The 26086-nt window shown below is 39.5% G+C and overlaps 1 protein-coding gene across 1 annotated transcript; it reads left to right on the top strand.

Annotated features, from left to right (window-relative positions):
* The first annotated feature begins 3705 nt into the window (after positions 1-3705).
* LOC140227026 (nuclear pore complex protein Nup88-like) lies at positions 3706-22411 on the top strand. The gene is made up of 15 exons (XM_072307457.1): positions 3706-3965; positions 6126-6295; positions 6759-6884; positions 7647-7919; positions 8336-8522; positions 9042-9201; positions 10813-10911; positions 11283-11376; positions 12281-12385; positions 17231-17380; positions 17872-17994; positions 19864-20010; positions 20650-20776; positions 21263-21378; positions 22026-22411. The coding sequence occupies exons 1-15, from the start codon at positions 3723-3725 to the stop codon at positions 22087-22089; spliced, it is 2184 nt and encodes a 727-aa protein (XP_072163558.1). The 5' UTR covers positions 3706-3722; the 3' UTR covers positions 22090-22411.
* The last annotated feature ends 3675 nt before the right edge of the window (positions 22412-26086 follow it).

The following is a 26086-nucleotide window of genomic DNA, read 5'->3' as shown; positions in this document are numbered from 1 at the left end:
ACTCGCACAGAAGAGGACCCGTCGCCAGTAAAAGTTGTTCAAGTCAATGCCATGGAAGTACGTGATGCAGAGGAAGAGGCTTCAACGGTGGTTCCAGGCATGTCCCTCTGTGAAATCGCCCAATGTCAAAGACAAGATACGACTATACAGCGCGTCATTGAGCTGCTTCAGACGCGCAACAAACCCAAATCACGGGAACTGAAGGAGGAAAAAGTCCCTGTGAGGATGCTGGTTCGGCATTGGAATCGACTAGAGATTTGTGAAGAGGGAGTACTATGGTATGTCAGGCCGGATGACCGCAAGCTGTTGGTTCTGCCCAAGGGCATGAGGAAGAAGACACTGCATAGAGCACACCGAGATATGGGCCACCTTGGTGTTGAGCGGACACTGGCTCTCATGCAAGACAGATTCTTCTATCCAGGTATGAAATCTGTTGTCCAACAATATATCTCACGATGTCGACGATGCACTGTCAGGAAGACTAAGGAATGCAAATCGAGAGCCCCACTGATGCCGATCAAGAGTACAAGACCACTTGAACTGGTTTGCCTTGATTTCCTAAGCGTGGAGTCGTCAAGAGGTGGACTAGAAAACATCTTGGTAATAACTGATCACTTCACCCGATACGCACAAGCCTTCCCCACCAGGGATCAGACGGCATCAACTGTTGCAAGGACACTTTGGAGTAGATACATTGTACATTATGGCATACCAGAACGCATTCACAGCGACCAGGGCAGGTGTTTCGAGGCAGCTGTAATTAAGGAACTTTGCGAAGTCCTTGGCATGGAGAAGAGCAGAACCACTCCATATCATCCCCAGGGGAATGGAATGACTGAGAGGTTCAACGGAACTCTCCTAAACATGCTTGGAACACTAGAACCTTTACAGAAGCCTAACTGGAAAGAATATGTGGAGTCAATGACACATGCCTACAATTCCACAAGGCATTCATGTACCGGTTACTCGCCATTCTTCCTGATGTTTGGGCGTGAGCCTCGCATTCCTCTCGATCTCATGGCTGGAAACGACGATGTTGATGAAGACGAGCCCCAGGAAGTATCAGCCTATGTTGACGATCTACACAACACGCTACGGGAAGCTTATCGCACTGCCGAGAAACAAGCGGACACTGCCCGCAAGAAAATGAAAGGGATCTACGACACTGCAGCGAGAGAAGCACCGTTTTGCAAAGGCGACAGAGTTTTATTAGCCAATAAAGCCATTATTGGAAGGCAGAAACTCGCAGACAGGTGGCTGGCAACTCCATGGACTGTAGAAAGTAGAATGCCACAACAGGATGTTTATGTCATACGTAACGACGAAGGCAATTGCAAAACGGTCCATCGAAATCTACTTACTGCCTGCACGTTCTCAAGTGATGACGAGGAAGAGGAACTTGTGGTCGAGGAAGCGGCGCAGACTCTAGAAAAATGTCGAGGCTCAACAAGAACGAGGAGGAAACCACAACGCTATGGAAGCGAGCACTCCACCTCAGTGTCTAATGCAGGCTAGTATGTTTGTCACTTTAATGTAATAACTTTGTTCATCTAATTCATATTGGTCTATTGATTTCACTTATTGTTGAGGACAACAATAATTTTAAAGCGCGGGTGAGTGTTATGATACAGAATATTTCAACACGTATGCCCCCTTTACTACTGCTTATTTCTGTGTATTGTTGTTAATGCGCATGCGCAATTGTTTGTTGTCATAGAAGAAATCATAACAAAAGAACGCTTTCATCCACTGAGCTGATCCGAGTCCAACGTTACCGGACACCCCCCGCACTCTCGCTTATTTTGTGGATAATTACTCCACATTTAACACCAGTTAATATCGGTGGCTGAGGCATACTCTCTCCATCACGGAGTTTGTCAGGACTTTGTTGTCTGTCTCCTGTTTTGATGTGCACAGCCTGGATCACGATGGAGATCAGAGTGGTTTAGTTCTCTACCTTGAACACAGTGTTGCGTTGTTTTAGGTTTACATTTTAATTTCATTCTTTGTATTCTTGTAATCCAAAATATATTGTTTTGTAATTGTTATTCAGATCTAAAAAATAAATGAATAAATAAATTTACTATTCAATTTAAAAGAATTGCTAATAATGCGTCGTTCTTTCTCCCCCAGTCTTCTTATTTGAACAACAGATTTAGAAAATTGCTCTCCCACTTTGATATTGATATTTCTTTTGTGTTTACTTAAATACCGAGTGGACGCCTATTTGTCCCGTCGGTGACATATATATATATATATATATATATATATTCAAAATATTTAAAACCTCCTTTGAAAACCCATTGAAGATTCTTTTTTTTTTTCAGGCAGCAGTTTGTATTCTCTTTTCATACATTTCCCTATCCATTTAACTTCTGTTTTATTTTCACTGACTTTAAAACCTAATATATTTGCAAATCTGTCAGTGATACTCATTGCAGTGAATAAACCATTCTCAATGCCGTTTGAAGGTTTATGACATACGAAGGCATGTTGATTTGTGTTGATTCATGATACCCTGAACATCACTTTTGCAGTGAAACGAATATCTAGAAACAATCCATATATTTCTAAATAATTTTTCTTCTACTTTTCTTCAGGTTACTTGGATATCACAACCACAAAAAAAAAAAAAACCCTTCCAAATCATGATTCTGGTTGTGACCTCATGTATCAATCATTGCTAGAGTTACTAATATGATTAACAAAAGACATTGGAATGCACCCTCCCCAAGACTGAGCATAACTTGCATGTTTCCTCGCCATTCATGTCTTTTGTTAGTCACATTAACATCACAGAAACATGCAAGTTATGCTGAGTCGAGGAGAAGGTGCATCCCAATATCTTTATATTTGCAAATAGGCTGTCAGTGATACTCATTGCAGTAAATAAATCATTCTCAATGCCGTTTGAAGGTTTTATGACATACGAAGGCATGTTGATTTGTGTTGATTCATGATACCCTGAACATCACTTTTGCAGTGAAACGAATATCTAGAAACAATCCATATATTTCTAAATAATTTTTCTTCTACTTTTCTTCAGGTTACTTGGATATCACAACCAAAAAAAAAAAGAAAAAAACCTGAGACTGAGCATAACTTGCATGTTTCCTCGCCATGTCTTTTGTTAGTCACATTAATATCACAGAAACATGCAAGTTATGCTGAGTCGAGGAGAAGGTGCATCCCAATATCTTTTGTTAAACATATCAGTACTTTAGCAATGATTGACAGATGAGGTCACAACTAGAATCCTGGTTTGGAACTTTTTTTTTTTTTTTTTTTTGCGTATCCAAGTAATCTGAAGAAAAGTGAAAGAAAAATTGTTAAAAAAAATATGAAATGTTTCTAACCAGTTAGATATTCATTTCACCGCAAAAGTGATATCATATATCAACACAAATCATATGCATTTGTATGTCATGAAACCTTTTTTTTTTCTTTCTTATAACTTGCATAACTTCTAGTCTCACATCTTATTTGCATCAGTAGGCCCTAATGTTTCAAAAAATAATTGGTCTTTTATTTCTGAGATTGGGGGGGGGGGGGGGGGGGTTCGCGCGAGCAGCTGAGCTGTTTCATTGGAATGTGCAGCAATGCGACGCGACCACAATGCGAGTCGACAAAGTGCTTGCCACACGTTTTCTATCACGAGACGTGAACTCGTACTCCACTCCGATCGCGATCCGACTGACTGGCCGGGGGAAACTCACGTGAAAATGGCGGAGTTCAGCGATACAAGCGACATTGACGAGTGGCGCTACGATTTGAATTCTCACGCAATTTTTCAGAAGTTGAGACAACAGAAGTCATGCATTCAGGATGATCCGAAAGTGCAGCCAGAGGGTCTCATGTTCGTGCACGAAGGACAGATTTTCGTGTGGGATAAAGACAACGCAAGCCTATTGACAGCGAGTCTTCGTGATATTCTTGTGAACGACCAAACGTTGAACACGTTACAGGTAATGAAACTAGTCCCAACCGTTGAAATCGACGTTTGTATGTTTTGTGACTTGCTGTGTGTGTTGTGTATGTGACGTGACTTGTAAGTTTATTAGCTACAACACACACAGCCCAGTCGCTGTAAAAACGCGACAGGGCTGTATGGTTCTATAGGGTAAGGGCACCAGTATTCGGTCAGCCCCCGGTATTCGGTCACTTATCACTAGTCACCAGCCAGTAAGTTAAACTGTCACAACACACGCAAATCACATTAATTCACGTACTTGCACACTCATAAACAACAGGAAACTCCCTTAGCCCCCTCCAAAAATCCATCCAAAATCCCCCAAATTTTACCGTCAAAAGTGCAGAATCGGCTCTACTTTCCAAAAGCGCGCGCCGATAAGGCCCAGTTTTAAGAGTATGGGTCGCCGAAAAAGCGCTAAAAATCGAGAAATACGCTGTTCTCTCGCGGGATTTTTCGCTTATCGCAAGCTTGGAGTGTAATGGTATCCTCAAAAACGCAAAAGAAAAGCAAAATTTCCGTATGTGCTGATACAGTGTCCCAATGTACAAGGGTTGAATGCAAGTGCCGAGGCCCCAGTATTCGGTCACCAACGGTCGCCGCAACGTCCCCGATGCAATTTTGCGCCAACAAGGTAGCGTGCGCGCGCATTTTTCAGCTGCGTTGAACACGCATTGACTTTGAACGCGCACATCGCGTGACCGAATACTGGTGCCGGTGACCATATACTGGGGAATTTTCAAGGTGAAATATTTCGGGATTTTGTGCAATTCTGTGAGATATTTAACAAAAAAATGAAAGTTGAGATTAAAGAAATTTGATATATTTCACATACATTGCTGTAGATATGATGTATGTGTGTATTATTTTAGTTTGAAAATATTGCAAAAAAGCTGAAGTGACCGAATACTGGGGATGTTACCCTACACTGTAGTAGTAGGTGTCCAACACATCGACACTGTGCATTGAAACCGACCGCCCTCCATTTATGGCACTTTGCGTACAGAACAAAAATGTACACATGGGACTACACGCAACAAATGGTGACATCAGTCATCACTGACTCTCAACTGGTGTTCGATTCTTCACTGATACTGGGCTACATACGCTACCAAGTGAAATTAGGCAAAAACAAGTATGGTAGATTTAGACCCAGGCCTATTCGCTCTAATGACAAAGTACTGGTACCTAAATTTAGCAAAACCGAAGTAGAAGCATTCTAGGCCTAACGTTAACCGCAGCAGCGACCCCAATACGTTACTACGAATGTATGTTACAGCGCCCCGCGCCGGGGTTAGCCTAACGTGTGCTTTATAAGTATTGTCAATAGATTCTAGAGCTAGAGGACGGGGATGGTCGGTTTCAATGTATGTACACCTACAGTCTACACTTACAGAAGTTACACTCGGGGCAACCGAGTGCAAAAAAAAATAACACACCACGCGTTCGAAGCCGGCATCGCGCATATAGAGCACATAGATCCACCTCAGATCGCATTTTCAGTGCGTGCTTGTGAATCCGTAGTATTTTCTCCACATGTGAGTAAAATTTCCGGCAAATTGTGAGATTATTCGCGTTTCTGTAGAAAAAATGTGTTTGACACCCAACCCTACCAGGATGGTGCACAACAACAAAGCGAACACAAAGCGAACATGTCGATTGCGTTGAGTTTTGATACGTGACATCATTTTTGTCACCCCAAACTCGTGAAAGACAATCTTCATTAATTAGACTTCATGTCAATGTTATCGATATTGACATACACAACTCACAACTTCACCGAAAACAAAGATTAAAATATGCAGCGTGTGCGAGCCTTTAAGCACCAACAACAACAAGCGTGAACTGGCAGATTCTTTCATTACACTGAAATTTCGTTATAACAGAACAAATAATAAAAAAAAAAGAGTGGATAATGTTACGACCTAAATTGTTACTTTGTTGAAAACCAGAATTTCATTATTACTGTGTTCGTTATAACCGGAGTGCACTGTATGGAAACAATAAGATGAGCATCATGAGACTCTTGAAAGAAATCTTACTTGTTTGTCAGTCTTATTTTTGTTTCTTTGCTAATACACTGTATACACTGTAAATGTAGAACCTATAAAGTTAGACTTTGGTTGTGCAAATTATATATCATGCTCTCCATCAGGAACTGCTGTGCATTAGTGCTCCAATTTTTGAAGTGGAACACCTCGCCCTGAGTCCAACAGGTGAGCATGTGCTGCTTTCCGGGAAGCGGGGAGCCAGTGTCCTGGAGCTGCCCAGGAGGCACGGCAAACATGGCCTGTTTGAGGGAGGCAAGGTCAAGATTAACTGCAGGTCAGTATTTGTTACTATTTTTGCAGAGGTAGACTTTCCATGTGTGCAATGATGACAGAAAAAGGAAAGAGAGAATAAATGGCAAACTTCTAGTCTCATGCCATAACCTCAAACTGCTTGTGGCTGATGCCATGAGTGTCATGTGGTGTATGGTAATGCCCTACTCTGCACTTTGATTTCCTTAAGTGTACAACATCAGTCTGTCTATAATTGTGCAAAAATGTAATAACTTCCTTCAGTGAGTAGAGGCTGACACTTCAAGAAGTTGCTAGGTGTATTGGGTTTATCATGATACATGAAGGAAGTCTAAATTCAATGTGTGTCATTGTGACACCTGAATGTCAGACAGCACAGAACTTTGTAATTATTCATTTAATGCTCAATATGGAGGGCACATAATGCAACATGTTCACGATTTTGGTCCAGTGACAATGATGGTCATTTGTATTTATTATGTGAATAGGGTCACAGGAATAGCCGAGAGATTCTTCATCTCCAACTCCACTGTAAGCTTGCTGAAGGCTGCTTGGTACCCAGGGAGCAGCACCGGCATGCATCTGGCTTTCCTCACTTCAGACAACTTCTTCAGGTAAGTCGTCAGTTTTAAGTGTTAGTGCTTGTTACATGTCATTCTGTGGAGGATGATTACCTGTATCCTTTGCAGTGACTGCCTCACAGAAAAGCCCTCATTTTGTTTCTTTTTTTCTATCTTTTTCCATGCACTCTTGGTAGTCAGTTCAAGAGGAAATTGCATGGAGGAATGAGAAGCTTGCGAGGGGTTCAGTTTACTTTGACCGTGAGAAATGTATACCTGTTGATTTCTTGCAGGAAGATATCGAGTTCCATTTCAAAGGGAATTCTCTCCAGAGCATTCATTCATAATCTTTTTCGTGTTGAGTTATATGTACATACATTATCACTTTTAAGAATGTGTTGCTTCATGCAACCAAAGACATGGCATTAAATTTGGACATGGAAATGACATTTCATAAATGCACTGTGTCAGTAAGATACTTATGGGTAAAATGAAAGGATTCAGTGAATGTATGTGGGCAACATGGAACCATAGCTTGACACTTTCTTGAAAATAATACCATATGTTTAATTTTTTTTTTTTGCGATAGTCATAATTAAGTCTTGTTGTTTACATTTAATTTGTGTCACATTACCCTGCCTTGTCACCTTTATTGTTAATACGGTTTGTAGCTTTTAGCCATCAAAAGTTCTTTAAGAACACTTGTAAAGATTTACTTCTTCCCGATTCCCTTTCTTTTTACATATGAGCCAATAAATCTATACAAGCACGTGAAAACAGTTACCATGCACTTGTATGCTGTCCTATTCAATGCAGGTTGTATGATACAAGGTCTCCGCTGAAGCCGGTCCAAACCCATCGTCTGGGCTCCCACGCCACCAGCTATGCCCTCTCGACCTCCCACTCCACCTTCGATGCAGCCCTGGGAGAGATCGCCATTGCTTTTGACTTCGGTCCTCCCTCTGAGGCTCCTCAGACTGCCGGGCGGGGCAGGGGTGGAGACCAGGAGGACAGTGTCATCCATCCGGTCTTTGTCCTCCGGGGAAATGGCGACATCTATGTGCTGAGTACAAGCCTTACTGATGTCAGGTAGGAGTGCAAATCCGGTGTAGTGTCAAGCAGTTGTTGAAATTTAATGAAACTCTTCAGCCTCACTGAATGTGCAAATGTACTGTAAGGCAAGATATTTTTGGGCATGAAATTTTCATGAATTGGAGCTGATGGTCTTTTTTGCGGCATGACATTTTTGTGAATTGCCACTGGAATGTATTTGATATAATATAGACAAGAACTTTCAAATGTATTTGAATACTTGAGGGAATCTGTACAGTCATTAAAGTTTTAGAGTTACAAATGTACCTGTTTGAATCCCCAAGCACTCTGGAATTATTTCATAAAGTTTTTACTTGACTTAAACTACTTTCCAGTATTTTCCTTGGATGTTGCTTTTCTTACCACCATTCAAACCAATTGTTGATTATTGTGATGATAACTGGTACTCCCAGGTACTCCCACACCAAGCTTCAGGGACCCCTCACCATGCACCCTCCTGCAGAAGATAACTATGGCATGGATGCCTGCAGCCTGTGCTGTCTGGCTTCCAGTCCTCCAGTCCTGGTCGTTGCCACATCATCCGGTCTGCTCCATCACTGCATTGTGGTTGCCGGGGAAACAGAGGACAGAGATGATGCAGTGTGTATATTTCTTTGAAAAATTGGTGTGTTAGGTATTTACCCAGATGCTTTGTTAAAAGAGATAAAAAGGTATCAGTATAAATTACATGTGCAAACTCCAAATAGTGTTTCTGTTTTATTGTAATGAAATATGTAGAATTCTTTAAGTCCTTTCACATTTTGATATTATGAAAAGTGTTATGAAAGAGGGTATGATTACTACAGGAGAATAAACTCAAAGGCCTAAAGTATAGCAAGAGAGTCTGGTAACTCTCTCGTGACTTTTCATTAATTGCAACATTTAACAATTCAGGCTGTGACACAATGTGTATCTTCACCTACTCCTGTTTTTTTCCAGAGAAATGTTTTCTACAGAAGTTGATAGACTAATAATGTGTGAACATTCCTGGTTCTGGAGCAACAGCTTGTGTTGGACACATTGAGCAAGGATTAGTTGAAAGTTTTATTTTGTGTTTTGTTTTTATTCTATTTTTTCCCTGTGTTAAACAAAGGAATGCCCTGTTATATTCATTTCCAGTCCAGCATACACTCCAGCGATCTGTCCAGCATCAGTTCCCTGGCCTTGTCCACATCCTCCTTCTCCCTCTTTGTCTACGAGACAGTAGAACTGACCCGATGTCCAGTCTCGGTGGACGACTACGACGGCGACATATCCTATCCCATCATGCTCCATGCAGGTGAGCACACTGTCCTCTAATAGTGTTCTCTTGATTTGTAATACTTTTGAATCATCACGCTTTGTTTGCTTTCAATGACAGCTCTGATTTTAGCAGAGCCATCAAAACATTGTTTGTCTGTTGTATTCCTTGGAGGAAATATGCAAGGCAAATGCATGTTGACATCTGTTGATTCAGGATGCCTTCAACATCACTTATGAGGTCAAATGGATATATGAATACAGTTAAACTCGCCTAAGTCGACGTCGCATATGTCGAATAATCGCGTAAGTCGATGATTTTAAAAAGTCCCGTTTTTTCCCATTGACTTACGTGTATTAATTCACTCACAAGTCGAATTTTGTTAGTCGAATACTCGCTTAAGTCGATGAAATTCCAAGAACACTTTCACGGAAAAACCATTGAATTCACTGTGCCTAAGTCGAATAAGATTTTATTGTGTAATAAATCACTTTTATTATTCATTATCTATTACTCATTATTATTTTGTTTGTCAGATGAGTTTGAGGTGACAAAAAAAAATGATCTAAAGTATCAAAATTCAAAGCTTGAACTCTCTTCGTGTTTGGAGGTACAGCCCTGTCAGCTGTCGCGCTACGTACGTACAGGGACTGGGCTGTGTATTGCTCCACTCGCAGTAAGGCGTTCGTACAGTACACATGCGTTCATTTACATGTACGGTATTATTGAACTTGCAGCGTGGTAGCTTTGCATTTGCAACGCTGTGCAGTTGAGTGGTATGGGTGAAGCTGCTGAGTTTTCAAAGCGGAAAGTAGGGGGAAAGTTACGGGCACGGGTAAATCAGAATTGCACCTCTACACGCATTTCAAGACACGGTATGGTAAACTGGAATCAATCACTGCTCAAATATCGTTCATATTCACTTCCCCAAGGTTTAACAAGTTAATTTGTAAAGTAATCGGACCTGTGCCAATACTAGTGCACTGTCCATGCAAAGTTAGCCGCGGCCCTGCCGGGCGACCCGTGCTGCGGCACCGCTCCATCTCCCGGCGGCTCCAGAGTAGACAACATACATGTACATTATACATATGTATGTGTGGTGTAACTGTAAGTCGATTTTTTTCGACTTACGCACAAGTCGAAAATCGCCTAAGTCGATGTGTTTTGCTCAGTCTCGAGAAGATCGACTTATGCGAGTTTAACTGTATGTGTCATTTATTTTATAATAACTTTTCTACTGTTTGTGTTCAGATTACTTGGATACACTCAAAAAGAAACCTCCCAAACCAGGATTCTGCCAGTGACATCATCTGTCATCATTGTTAAAGAATCATATGATGAACAAACGACATTGAATGCTCCTTTCCTTAGCCTGACCATAACTTGCATGTTTCTATGTTGGTAATGGTTAATAAAACACATTGCAGCGATGAAGTGATGATCAGCTTATTATGAATTAATACCAGTCAAGTTGCATGCATTTGCATTGCACAGTTCTTTAAACCAGATTGCAGCTCTGCAGATTTAAACAGGCTTGTGTACCGTCCTAGTGACAAGTAGATCAAACAGTTGAGGATAAAAACAGAAATGCTGTGGAGGTGAATTTTATGAGGAACTCACATGTCGCTCTTGTCTCTTTGTTTGATGAAGACATATCGTGTGGTAAGAGGTACTTCTGCTCACACAGTGGAGGGGTGCACGGTCTGCTGCTACCATGGCTGGGAAAACTGGAAGAGTTCTGTCAAGATGGTAAATATGAAATGTGATACTCCCATTTGTAAACTCTTTAAACTTTTTGTAAAACATCTCTTTTGATTGACTTTGCTTTTTACAAAATCCAATAATTTAGATAGCGATACCCTGTGTTGTTTTAGGTCCTCTCAAAATATGTAGATATGTGCTATTATATTTATTCAATGTAACTCAAATTTGTTTGTAAAGATAACCCACTCACCGAAGCTACTAGAAGGTGAGGCTCAGACTGGGTCATATGCCACTTCCTGTAGGAAGATGCACATTATGCAATATTTTGTTTATCCCATGACCTTGTTGTTAGTTATTGTGAAGGGCTGTTGTCCCGTCCACTTAACTCCTCTTTTCTCATCTCTACCATCCTCCAGAGGGTGCCGAGGAGGAGGACAGCCTTCAGGAGGTTGGTCAGGATCAGCCGTGTGTGGTCAGACACATGATCTGTACCATGCCTTCCGACACCTGGTGAGTGGGATCTATCTGGGCTTAACCCTTTCTGTGAGGGGGACTCAAGACTGTGTGTGCAATGCTATGGGGTTTTCTGTGCTAATCAGCACTCAGAACACACAAGGGTTGGAAGACACAATCAGGGCCCTAAGCAAAATCTTTCTCCCCGCTTGCCCCAGTGGGCATTTCTCGCAAGTGCTCCATATATACATGTGTGTGTGTATATATACTAGTATCAGGCAAGTGGTCATTAGTTTTGCTTTCCCAACATTGCAGGTCGGTTGTCCTTGGCAAGTGAACATGGTGGGATTATAGTATCCTGCACAAGGCAACTATGTCAATGTTTGGAGGACACATGGCAATTACATGATTTTACCATTCTTTTATACACACACCGAATACTATGACATCAATGAAACGTACACCGTATTATGTACTTGATAATACATCATACCTCTACGTGCACAGTTGATGAAATGATATCAGCGTCACTCTGAATATCATATTAAACTATACTCAATCTTTATTTGAATAATGAATTTGAAATAGTGATCTGCTCTAACCTTTTAAACTAGTCTTATCAAGGAAACATTGTATTTACTATTTTTGTTCGTTATGTCAGCATCAAAATATGACTCTGGTAGAAATAATGAATAACATGCATGTGTTGGAAAATACAAACAAAACGAACAAACAAACAAACCAGTAAACACTTCTGTAAGGACCACAGGGAAAATGTTAGAGTAATATCTGAAGACAGATGGCTGGAAAATCTGCAGTTGCCAAGACAGGCAGGTAGACACAAAAGTGATTGTCTGTAAAAGATTTACCTCTCTTCCCTTGAAGATATTGATACATCAGAATGACTAATGCACTGTGAGATGCGATATGATAGCATATTTTCCCTCACACCATATTTCAGCCCTACCTCTCCTCCTCTTGGGTTGGCTGTCATCATGGATCAGTTGCTAGGCAACATCCTCCTGTGCATGACGCAGACCAGAGAGTGCATGACAACGCCTTTATCGTGAGTATCCTGGCTCCCCTGTTTCCATCTGTTTGCAAGATTACACACGTATGTACGTCAACACAGAAGCAATGGACAGCTTACGCGCGCAGCCATATTGTGCACATCCGCCGAGAGAGGGCTCACTTTATCATTCATAAAAAATACTTTGATTCGGGTTCCGTTCGAAACCGATCAAATGAGCGAGGGTGGTGACTCAAGATCTGACGTCATTAGAAAAACTCTGAGTGGTTTCCAAACATGTTTCAGAGAAAATCCAGAAGAGCAAGATATACCCAATCTCTCATAAAAATTAGAACGTTCCTAGCAAAACATTCAACTCGCAATGGGTCGACATTTGAAGTCATGTCGCTGTCATGACGAGTTGGTCCCATGGGACACACAGAGAGGATCGTAATAACGATCAATTTTCAGCTTATTTTCTTCACTTTTTCGGTGTTTCGACAGGATTTTTCTGTGAAATGTGATGGCCTGTTTGACATTATTCAGGACATTCCTGTTAAGTTCATGTGGTTCCTGTTCATCTTAGAATTTTTTTGCGAATCATTTATTACCCTTGAATTTGACCTTGTGCACTGCTCAGGGCAGTTCGATTTACACTTTACGGCAAATCAAATATATGGTCACCACACGGGCCGCGACACGGGCGGCGCGGGTTACTTTACAGTCGACCGCGGAGCCGAGCGCCACGGGCCGGGGCCAGAGGGGCGGGTGGTGGCCAAGGTTACGGAAGATTGTGCCAGTAAATCATCCCACGAACTCCTGTACCGGTACATCGTGCTACTACTGTTACAATCAAAACTTCCACAATGAAAAACGACTTGACTGTACAGGAGAGAACACATAACTTTTACAAAAGACTGCACAGTTCACTTTGCACACCAGTGACAGTGCACAAAAGCCAAGCGGACAACACTAAGCACTGCTAAGGCAGTCAGATGTCTGTCCATCAGTCACCATTGACTGCTCATCATTTCAACCATGTTCATTACCATTGCACCATCAGTTGACAGAAAAAAAAAAAAAAAAAACATTAGTTTGCTAACAATTTCATTTGAGAGAGCAGTAAAGTCCAGGCTGACTGACCAGCACTGACTTGAAATCTCTCAAAGTGTGGAGGCAAAATTAATCTTGACACATTAGCATTCAGCAGTCTCAAGAATTTCTCTGTTGTCTTTGTCACGACATTGTGATTAGTGTTAATTGTAGCACGCCTTATTGAAACATGTTGATCACCTTGTTTTTATTTCATTTTTATTGCTATTGTTTAATTATCAGCTTTGTTGAAAAGTTTCAATTGATTGCCCCCCCCCCCCCACTCATAAAGCGCTCATTCAAGTCATGTTGAAGTCTTCTAAATATGTGTGCACTGCAAGCATAGTATCCACAGTTGAAGACTTAATTGTTCAACGCCATCACACAGCAGTACTTTACTACCTCTACATATATTTACATCTGCACGTTTCGTTGCTTTGCTCACTGAAAACAACAACAAAACAAACGACCTCACCCACATCCATTGCACCAACTGCATTATTTAGTACCGGTACATGTTTTAGCATAAATCTGTACCCGTAACCGGTACATGTACTTCCTTATTCAAGTAAGAAGGAAATTACATTTGTGCAGCAGCTAATTTTTTTTTATGAGCAGTGGATGGAAAGTCAACATACATCACTACCTGTAGCTGAATACTCTTTCAGGTCGTGTAACACTGTTGTTTGTGATGTTGAATTCATTAACATTGATAAATGATAAAAATAAAAAAGTAAACCACATGCACTCTGTCACTTTCTTGAGACCAAAATAATATTCCAACAGTCCCAATATTTAGTACTGTAAATGAATGATATTCTCCATTGCAGGCAGCAAAAAATAAAAAAATAAAAAAAAATGAAAATGTTTGCAAGTCTCAGCATCACACCAAATTCATGTCACTCTCTACTAGCATGACTAGTACCGCTACCATGGTACCTGCAATATTTTTATATCAAACGCATTCTAACTCTGGCATAGCTTAAAACAGAAAAAATACAAATAAGCAGCTAGAAGTGTGGGTGGATGATGACCATAGCCTGAGGTTGCTACAGTACTCTCGTTAGAACACAGTTGCAACATTACATGTACTGGCTCTTTGTTGTTGTTTTTTTTTTTCTTCCAGTCTTCTTCTGTTATTTTAGTCATTTGTTGGGTTACAAGAAAACAATGTAACCCAAGAAAGACATCCCAAAGACGTCCTTGCAGAACGCAAGTCCACCACAGCGACAAATATGAGGTGACAAGTGCATGGTTGAATATTATGGACAGGGTGTTCTCTCATATGTATGTTACCGAGTATTGTAGTAGATACTTTTCACACTTTTAAGGGTCATGGGCACATTTAATTTATGTGCACCTAAAAAATATAAAGCACTATATTTTCATTCTTTGTTGTTGTTGTTTTTTTTCAATAAGCAATTGATTGCATCAATGTCATATTTTGTCATTATATCATCATTGGTAAACAATTTCACCTTGCCCATCATCATTGTGTTGGAATGAGTGGATATAAACATTGCAAAAGCTGAAGGCAAATGTGCAACCATACTGATAATAGGCCCTACTCACAAATATCACATACAGTATATAATATAGACGAATCTATATCAAATCTACCTATTATGTACTCCTTTTCCAATTTCTTGAAGGCATTTGTATAGGCCTAAATCCACAAAAGCATGCCTGAACCACCGTTACCAGGTCCATGGTATGGAGACTTGAAGGTAATTTAGTAAGGTTATAGAACATCGACGCCTTGACAGATATTACAAATTGCCCAAACTGATAAATCTTTAAAAAAAAAAAACAAAAAAAAAACAACAACATTCATATTTAGAAGCTAGTACTGGTTATCCAGGCTACATACACTACAGTACACAGTTATCCCAAAGCAAAATTGTACATAAAGTGAGACTTTAGCAGCTTAGATTCAGACCCTCTTGTAAGCAAGCCAAAGCAGTATCCGACTTCACACAGAACTTTCACGTTTTAACAAAACCTTATTAACCAAGGAACCATGCAGCAAAGGATGCATTCTGCACAAAAACCAGCCTAACCTACAAAATAGCACGACATATGAACGCAGTTGCCATAGGCATGCGCCAAAATGCACGTTCAAGCGTCGAACAACGAACGATGTGGGACTGAATCTCTGCGCCTACGCACAAGGCGGAAGCGCGAGCGCCACTCCGATAAAAATAAAATTCTGCGGCTCTTACATCGGGAAAGTATCTTGTATTTTTCCCCTAAAGGGAAAAAAATGTAATACCAAGTGCAATCTATCTAATCGTTATTACACAAAAAACTAACTTCACCGGAGATCATAATCATGTCGCCTCGATATCCCCCAAAATTAACGCTAGCAACACAATGGCTCTGATTTTAGTAGCCCATCGGGCTCACGAGACGCTATTGCACCCCTTCTTTAGGAGAATGGGTAGATAAGCAAAAAATTCTAAGATGGAAACCGATTGCACGAAACAGGCAGGCATGACCTCTTTCATTCAAATCCAAGAGGAATAAATATAAAAAAAATCTCCAAAAAATGTTATTTATACTATTACGATGACGTAAAAATAATTGACATAATTTGACATTTAATGCATGAAATTAAGGGTGCAAAAATAACTACTTATATGGAATTTTTAGTGAGATTTTGCAACTATGACTGGAGTGTTTTAAAGACATGAATATGTATGAAATGAAGATACCTATACTTTCCACCCTTTTTTGTTTTTCTTTTATTTAGTGCTTATTCAATATAGGGGTAATTAAAAATGCAGGGATCATAAACGATAAATTGTTTATGCTATCAAGGTCGATTACGTCACAATCAATAATGCCGCGGCCCGTAATTTGTCCCTGCCGCGCATACGTGTACATGAAACAAGATATAATTGTGTCTCTTTCATAGCATGTGAGCTATTGCTGGGGATATTTCATTTGTCTTTTTCTGGACAGAGAATTACATTCTCTCCAAATGTTTTTTTTAGTTCTTTCCTCAGTGCACCAGTGTAGACAACTTCAAATATTTTGAAGAAACAGAATTATGGTAACATCACAGCTCTGTGATAAACTTTTTGGGGAAAAAAAAAATCGCTCTTTCACAGTCGAACAAAAGAAAACACTTGCATCAGCAATGGTTTTATTTTACTCTTTTTTCTATTTTTTTTTTTTTAATGTATTAAGACCATTGGATTAAGGATTCAAATATATCACAGAATTTATTTGTGATTTTTTTTTTTTCTCATTGATTTGAAAATATTACTATCTCTGTTAGAATAAACCCCTGTATGAATAATATCGATAGTTTTGAATAAGCCTTTGTGATCTAATTTTCATTGTGTTACTAAGCATTATAAGGACAGGACTTAATAGATACTTGTGTGATAAGATAAACAGCATCTGTGGTAATACCTGTCCATCTGCAAAACTTCTGGAGCATAGGACTGGAGTCACAATTGCATGAATGATGATAATTGTAAAGTGAGACAAATAATCAACATCAAACAACCAATCAAATGACAAGGATCTATTTAGGTGTAATATAAACTCTTCTATATTTCGTATGTAAGGAGGTTCTTCCCAAATTAACTTAGGAATACAGTATTGGTAAAGGGCTGGAGTCAAGTGGAGTGCTTGTGCTTGTGCTTGTGCTGAGTCGTTTCCTTTCTCGTTGGTGTATTCGTATTGGACAAGACTTATGTAACTGTGAACATGATGCATGAGTTAACTGTGTACTCCTATCAAGACTCTTCTTTCATGAAGTCGTCATTGTTTATTTGTTTGTTTGTTTTTGTTTGCCAGGCCAGTAGATGTGAAGACCCCACCCACACTGATATCAGAGGGGCGGGGTGATGAGCCAGCCGTGTCCCCCCTCAGGCAGACGATGTCAGAACCATTCCATCACTACATCAAGCGCCTCCTGCAACGCAGCCACTCAAACCCTATACTTAAGTGAGTGGAACAGGGACTTAAATGCACAAAATGCTTGTGTGGAATAGAATTATGTTAAATGCATTGTCCATCAGTTTTAGATGATCTGATGAAAAAAAAAAAACAAAACAAAACATTCCTCACTAATATTTAGAAATTGGAATGGGATTGAAAAATACTGTAACATTCAGGAGGATATAAAAGTGGAAAATGAAATCCACTTCATCTTATGTCTGTATTGGTCTGTCATTGTGTGATTTTGATCCAGATGCTTATTTGTTTGTTTTTTTTTTTTGTTTGCTTGCTTTTATTTAACTATTAAAAAGATCTAGTGTTATGCTCTTTCTTTTAAGCACCAAGGAATTGCTACCTCAGTGTATCAGTCTCTCTCTCACCAAGTTCCCAAGGGAAAAATGAGGGAGTGATTTTATTGTCAATGAGTGCTGGGTATATATCATGGCCACTGTCCGTCCCCCCCCCCCCCCCCCCCCCCCCCCTCCTCCCTCTCCCAGGACCAGCTCCAAGACCCAGCTGGGTCTGGAGGAGTGTTTCCAGCTGCTGCTGAGAGCCACCAAGACCCTGAGGGAGGAGTACATCCACCGCCAGGACACCGTCAGGGAGGAGATGGAGAAGAGGTGAGACCATCTCTATGGCGATTCTTCATTCATTCATTCATTCATTCATTCATTCATTCATTCATTCATTCATTCATTCATTCATTCATTCATTCATTCATTCATTCATTCATTTATTCATTAAGTTTCCGCACAAGTTACAGTTGTAAAGTCAACCTTGCCTAAGTCAAATAAATTTAGACTGAAGAAATAGTTTCAACTTAAAGAAAATTTGACTTATGAGGGATTAAAATCAATAAAATATAAAGAGAAGAGGACTTCGAAAGACCTCTGACTTAGGTGATTATTAGACTTTTGCGAGGTCAACTTAAGCAAGGTTGACTGTACATGTACAGATCAGTGAATAGTATACAAATAGTGAATGGTCACGAGTGCAATGGTACGAGATTTCGCACGAGGTGAAAGATAGAGGCGCTCTATTCAACGAGGCGAAACCGAGTTGAATAGTGCGCCTCATCTTTCGCCGAGTGCAAAATATCGTTCCATTGCACGAGTAAAGACCATACAGTATTTGTTTTGTACAACACCTCGAATGTCAACGGATTTGGTACTCACAGATTCTTGAATTTAGCACAGAAATGGCAACCATTTTCCGTGAAAGACGAATGAGTAGCCTCATAGTCGCAGTCACCGTGTATGTACATGTTAATGTGTATGTACGTACGTATGCGAAACAAAGTTGTTTACAAAAAAATAGTGACAAAAGTACGCGCTTGTAAGCGCACTTGTAGTTGTTGAGTGCGCGCTGCACATGTTTGTTTATTGTGACATCAGAGCGCATGCAATAGAACATTTTGATTGAACCAAAATTGCACGCTGAGACAGCCAGAGCGTGTAATAGAACCTTACACTAAATGTCACGTGATGGGCAATCGACCAATCGGATAGCTACATTCTAAATAGGTGTTGTATAATAACAAATATTTTAAAATTCTTCACAGACTGGCATTGATATTTCATAGTACAGAATAGATTTAGATTGGTGCAGAGGATATCAACTTCATGTTGGAAAATTAAGATAATTTGCAGGGGAACCTACAGAAAAGCAAATTCTTGCAGGGATAGTGCCCCATTAAAGAACTCGATTACACTGCACACAAGAGTACATATCTTGACTAAAAATGGCTCAATTTAAAGAAAAAACAAAGACAAACAATTTACAAGTATGACATTGAAAATTTAATCAAAATGGAATTAAACACATGGAAGCTATTAGAGAGCACCTAATATTTTTTGCAAAACAGTACTCAAACAGTTGATATGAATATGGGAATGAGTGAGCTGATGATGTCATCACCTGACAATTTTCAGTAGATCAAGACCAAACAACGTCTGAAAAAAAATCCACAATAAAGAGTAAATTTCACAATATTTGGGATTGGTTTAGGCAAGGTGGTAGTGTATTGGAGATCGATTTGCAGGGAAGGGTGAGTCAGGGATCTTATAAGCTGTGCATAGAAATGGACACGTTTTCACACACCTACACTCCACATGCAAACATAAACACTAACACGCACACATTTTATAAACGTGGCCTGGTCATATTCACTGATTGTTGTGAGGGGTGGGTGCAGGCCTCCACTTTGATGAGGATGAGGCAGTTTAGTGTAACTGCAAAGAAATTCATGGGCTTATTCTCACCGTCACCTGCAGTCTTTGCATGAATACATACTGGGAAAAAAATGCCATTGTACAATAACATATACACTACTCTAGTTGCATCTAAAATAAAGGTACGAATTTGTATTCCTTAAGAGACCTGTCAATGGTAAACTTTCTAAAATCTTGTGTAGTGATTCTGAGTGTAACCACAGAGTTTGTGTGTCCACATTCGGACTAAACTTCTATCCTGCACTCTCAATGATGTAGGGTGAAGATCCTGAAGCAGCAGAAAGAGCAGCAGCTGGCCGACATCGCTGAGTGTCAGCAGTTAAAGGAGGAGATCAGCAGTAAGGCGGAGAAGTTGGCCGAGAGGCACGGTGATGCTGAAGAAAAGCAGGAGGAGCTCGTCAACAGGTCAGAACTCTGGAGCTGCTATACCGTTACAATATCCACTGGTTAAAAATGATGATGTGGTGATGGTAATGACAATGATGACAATTATGATTATGATACAGTGATGATGAGGATGATGAAGATGAGGATGATGAAGATGATGATGATGATGATGATGATGGTGATGGTGATGATGGTGATGGTGATGATGATGACAATAGTGACGATGGTGACAGTAGTGACGATGATGACAATGATGATGATGATGATGATGATGATGGTGATAATGGTAATTTTTTTAGCAAGTTTGTTGTTGATGTAGTCATTATGATTCTTTATCCTTTTGGTGTGGTGGTAGTAATAGTAGCAGCAGTAGATATAGGAGGAGCAGTGGCAGCAACACTCTGCTGTAATTTGCGCGGTATTTCACACATTTTATTCAACATAGAACAACATTCTGTGAAGGAAAATCTCTTTATCATTGATATGCATTGAATTATTAATGCTCATAAATCATGGTGAATCATTAGTTTGAATTAAATTTTAAGTAATGCATGCAGCAGCTGTATTTCTGTCACTGATAGCTTTCACTAGCTTGGGCAGGTGCTTACTTACATGTCTGTCTGTCTGTCTGACGGTCTGTCTGTGTGTTTGTTTCAGGGTTGGAGTGGTCCTGCACACCTTGCAGAGCCAGCTGCCCATTTTGTCCGAGGCTGAGCAAAACATGAGGACAGAGCTGGAGTCGCTGACCGACAAGATGGACCACCTCAAGAAAGCTCTGGACCAGGTAACTACCCCCTCATATCCTATATCTGCTAAAATTGTGACACAAACTGATTTTGTAATCAGTAAAAATGTGTACATTCAAAACAACCACAAAGACCAATGTTTGGGGAATTCAATTTTGCCGTGCCATCAGATGTAATGTTCTGTAGCAGCTCTTTCTCCCCCCCCCCCCACACACACACACATGTTCACACATATTCTTACACATGTAATAGAATTCAGCTTGTCTGTTGGTGTTTAATGGAATTAAACACGAATGAATTTGCTTGACAGCTCTTGACTGTATTGCCTTACAAGAATGATCATGTCTAAAAATGTTGTTACAGTAGGAGTATCATCTTCAGAATGAAACATTCAAGATTTTCACATGCTGTCAGTATCTGGTGATGGGATTGTCAATTCTAAAAGTTGCCATCCACCAGTCATTAGCTTCTGATTTGTTTGTTGTTGTCTTTTATTTATTCTTTGTGTGTGTGACCTTTATAAGGTGAAAGCCAAGAAGAAGTACCAGGACAAATACAAGGAGAAAGAGAAGCAGATCAGCAACACACCAGCACTGAGTCAGAACCAAGAAAAGAATCTGAGAAAGATCCTCACAGAACAGTAAGTCTTGCATCTTCCTCATAGAAGCTAGAAGATTTCTAAGTGGTTCAATAGATTCACTGGCCTGAATTACCAAGTTTATAGTCTCAACTGAATCCATGGTTTTCATTCAGTCCATGGACAAAATTTCAATTTCCTTTGTGAATTCCAGCCACTTAGGTTTAATGTAACTACAGTCACACTGGCATTGGCAATCACCTGTCTATAATGCCACCTACAAAATTGATTAACAATGTAGTTATGCAACTCAAATGAAGAAATATGCCTTAATGATATAACCAATAACCATTATAATTAGGTGGTTGAATCAGCCAGGTAGGTTGATATTTTGTGTTAAGAGAAATAATAGAATATCAAACTGAGAGGTGTTTCATAGTTTTTACAAGAAGTTATCTTGTGATAGTCACAAAGCACTTTCGGTCTTCTTGTAGTTACAGTGTACTTGCCTTGGTTATAACTGAAACAAATTAGGTATTATGAAAAGATTCCCATGAAAATAAAAAAGAAAATGGAATATTGTATGAGTAGTTGAATTAGTAACAGATCCTCAACTGAAGTGAACAATTTTTTCAGTTGCACAAAGTCTAATTTTTTATCCTGTCACACATATTATTTTGGTCATTTTTCTTTTGATGTCTTCTCCACAGAACGGAAGAGATCTCGTCTCTCATTGCAGAGGTCCAGAATCTGGCGACAGTGGTTGGGCCTTGACTCCCAGTCAGACGGGACTTGTGATGTATTTGTGCTTGGACATTGATGGGACACTGTTGAGGAAATCTCAAATTTTCTGTGGCAGGCTGATTGTGACTGCTGTATGTGTATAATTTATGTCACATTCTTCCAATGCATCTCATACTTTTTTTTTTTTCAGTAGTAAATGGAGGGCCAAGGCAAGTGGGGAACAAGTGAATGAATGCGACTGGCGATGCCAAAGTAGTGAATGTGGATGTTGGGTTTACCTTGAAGACACATCAGACTAGAGAGGGCGCTATGATGGACAGCTGCCAAACATTCATTGATGTCACCAAAAAAAAAAAAAAAAAAAATATATATATATATATAAATAAATGTTATGGTATCTCTCAGTGGTCAGTTCTCTTTTAACTTCTTTCAATGAACATTCTCAAAACACACCAGTGGATTCCGTCTACTTTCATATCTCAGGTTAAAAAGGGTTAGTTCATTATTATTACGTTCTCTTTGACATGATGGACATCTGTTTTACCCATGCAAGTGGGTATTACTGGACTCTCTGTTACCACATGTATTGTACTGTATAAGCTCTTATTTTTGCATGGGTTTAATTTTTGCTAATTTCATTAATTTCTGTCGGACCCCAACTTTAACAACACACAAAAATGTCTCAGTGTGCTAGGGTAATAGTGCATTTACAATAGCCTCGGTGTCCGTTCGCAAATATCTTGCAAAAATGTCCATGACCTCCTGATTCGCAGAAATATCTGTACGCAAAAATAACAGCATATGAAGGCTTTGTTTGCAAAAACCGATAAGTCCATTTTTGAAGATTTTAAAGTACGATCTCTGTCATAAAGTACAAAATAATACCTTTTAAATGATATATTGGTCACTACATATACAGGTATATTTTTTAAGTTATGGTCAAAAGAAGCAAAAATTTTCTTATTATTCTCTTTATTTTTCTTGACCTTTAATCGCAAATATCTCCATTTGGCAAATATGGACTTATTGGTTTTTGCAAACAAACTCTTCATATACAGTTATTGCATCAAGAGAAGTATTGACGAGTTAATGGTATGCTACAAGATAAAATCAGTGGCGATAGTTTGATTCTTGGAAAGTTCTCTTCTTATCCTCCTCGGCATCTCCTTGTCGAGTAAGAGTATATTTTGATGTACCAATGCAGACATTGCTTCATTATACATTTGTATCGGCAACTTCTGCCACTCCCGAAAATCATGTGAGATTATTGAGAAGGATGTGGGCATTAATTGTGCCAAAAACTGCCAGTAGAGCCAAAGATTCACACATGTCATACATGGATACCCAGTTAGGGTGTCAACCCATTTGAATATACAGAGATAGACTGCTGTGGTAGCAAGCTGCCTGAGTGGTAGACAACATAAGCAATGTTATGTCAAAGAGCACAGCATTTACCACTCTCAGCTCACCATTGCCTTCTGTTCCTTGGACTCTCATTTAGTCTCCTGCTGTATGACGTGCTGGAATAATGACTCACTGTAAAACCAGAAATGTTTGTGTACATTTTAACCCATTGAGGACGAGTCTTGAGTATACTCCGGCAGGTGTCTATGGGAAATGCATGTTATGGCAAAATTAGCCCGTTCCTCAACAGGTTAATTTCGCAAATTTCACGAGAGCCAAGATTCACAAAATTGCACACAAGAGTTCTTGTCCACACTTTGCTTTGAATGCCAGTGGCAATTTCTGAAAATTTAGAGTGACGAAAAAGGCCATTGGCTCCAATTTGTGAAAATTTTATGCCATTAAAATATCTTGCTTTACAGTATTACAGAGATGTCAACTGTTCCCTTTTTGCAGCACTTAGTACTGTTTTTGCCAAAAATACTGCAGGTTTTGTGGAAAAAGCTGTATTTCTCAAGTTGTATTGATAGATATTTATATTGCAGGAATGGTAAAAATACTGTTTTTCCACCAAAATTATGCCTTTTCAGTCCTCATCTTGCAATGGTGCTTACAAGGTTAGCATTCCTGTCATTACTATGGCACCTAACACAGTAACATCTACCGGTACAGTGAAACCCCGTGGGACCGGCGATATTACCTCGTTATAACCGGTACCTCGTTAATACCGTACGCATCAAAAAACAAAGAAAAACATAAGCACAATATCGGAATATACCCATCAATGAAAGAAACTTACGAACATCCTTTGCGTTGTTATTACACATTTATGGATCATTACTATTGAGATAATGAAGGGAAATTATTTGTGAATTAGACGAAAAAGTAGGGGATGAAATGAGATAATTCTTTATTGTAATTCTTGTTTGTTAATTTTTCTTAACACCAGCGCAAATAGAGTAAAATACAGGGATTGTTTACCATAAATTGCGAGGTATTTTACGCTGTTGGTGCCCAGCGGGAATGCGATGATTTCATGAATCATTTCGGCTGTAATCTTGTACAATATATGATCGTTGCGTTCGAAGGGATTAAAATGCGTTCTTTATTTTTCTTCCGAAAATCTCTTCGCGTTTTGTACATCCGTTCTTGAAAAATATGCGACAGGATTGAATGTGGAAGGTTACGTTGTGATCCTTTTACGCAAATCTGTACCTCATAGACCATTCTGAAAGAAAGAAAAATCTTCATTGTGAAATGCAGTGTTAACATTGTGATAATGAACAAACCCAGATCTATTCAAACTAATAAATACGTTTGTTTCTTTTTCTGATTTAGGTTAACGTGTTATTCAACTATTTTTTACGCTACTGTCACCTGGCGAGATCGCGATAATTTCAGAGTAACATAAATGCGTCGAGAGGTATTTTACGCTGTTTGAGCCCAGCGGGAATTCGATAATTTCATGAATCATTTCGGCTGTAATTTTATACAATGTATGATCGTTGCGTCCGACGGGATTAAAAATGCGTTCTTTATTTTCTTTCGAAAATCTCTTTGCGTTTTGTACATCCTTGAACTGTTAAATGCGTTTGTTTCTTTTTCCGAACACCGATTAAGTAGGTTAACATGCGTTATTCAACTATTTTTACGCTACTGTCACCCGGCGAGATCGCGATGATTTCATAAATTATTTCGGCTTTAATCTTACACACTCATATTTAAATTATCATTTGTTAAATGATAATGAACAAATCCAGATCTATTCAAATTAATAAACAGGGGCCGCGGAACGTTTTTCAGTGTGGGGGGGCTGCGGGACCGGGGGGGGGGGGGGGGGGGGGGGGCAATGGTGCTGTCTAGCACCATTGAAATTTCCTCGTTATAATAATCAGGTGTCTTGCTATATCCTGAATGAAAACAAAACATACCTTGGATAACATACCTTGGAAGTGGACGTATAGTTAAACCAAACATATTTCTCCTTGGTGTCGTCATAACATGAAATTAATAACTCTGGTAGAGTTATTAATTTAATTAGATAATATAAGAGGATGGGACCTGCAAAATTATCTTGTTATATCAGGTATCTTCCTGTATCTGACCTCATTGCAATGACATTTCACTGTAGTAGCCACTGAAAATAGGGGAAGTTGCTATCAGAGTTTATGCAGTAGAGACCCAGGCTAATGCCAATGCAAAGAGAAGTGCAGATTATGTGCAGATTTCCAAGATCAACAAACACTACAGCATGCATCCGTGTGTCATATTTTGTTGGCCTATTATCTTTATTCATTTCTCTATCTTCGCCTACTTTTGAGAAAATAGAAGTGCCTAGATGAATGATGTTATAATGTCCTTCTCATGTATCCATGTCAGAAAATGATTTGTAAATAAATGTGGAAGCTCGAAACATGATGCCTTCAAAAGGACTGTGTTATCAATCATGTATCCTTATCCTGCAATAACCTTATACAGATATTCATTATCAATAGCTAAAGCCCTGTTCCACAGAGATTTTTTTTTCTCATCAGTCACTTGTCAGAAGCAAAGCAAAGTTTTTGCTTTCGGCCATCAACCAGTTTATCGGATAGCAGTCTGATGAATCCGACTTGTTGGTCAA

The sequence above is a fragment of the Diadema setosum genome, chromosome 4, assembly GCF_964275005.1.
Source record: "Diadema setosum chromosome 4, eeDiaSeto1, whole genome shotgun sequence".
Lineage (NCBI taxonomy): Eukaryota > Metazoa > Echinodermata > Echinoidea > Diadematoida > Diadematidae > Diadema > Diadema setosum.
Note: the sequence above shows the minus strand (reverse complement) of the source record. Positions and strands in the feature narration are given on the sequence as shown.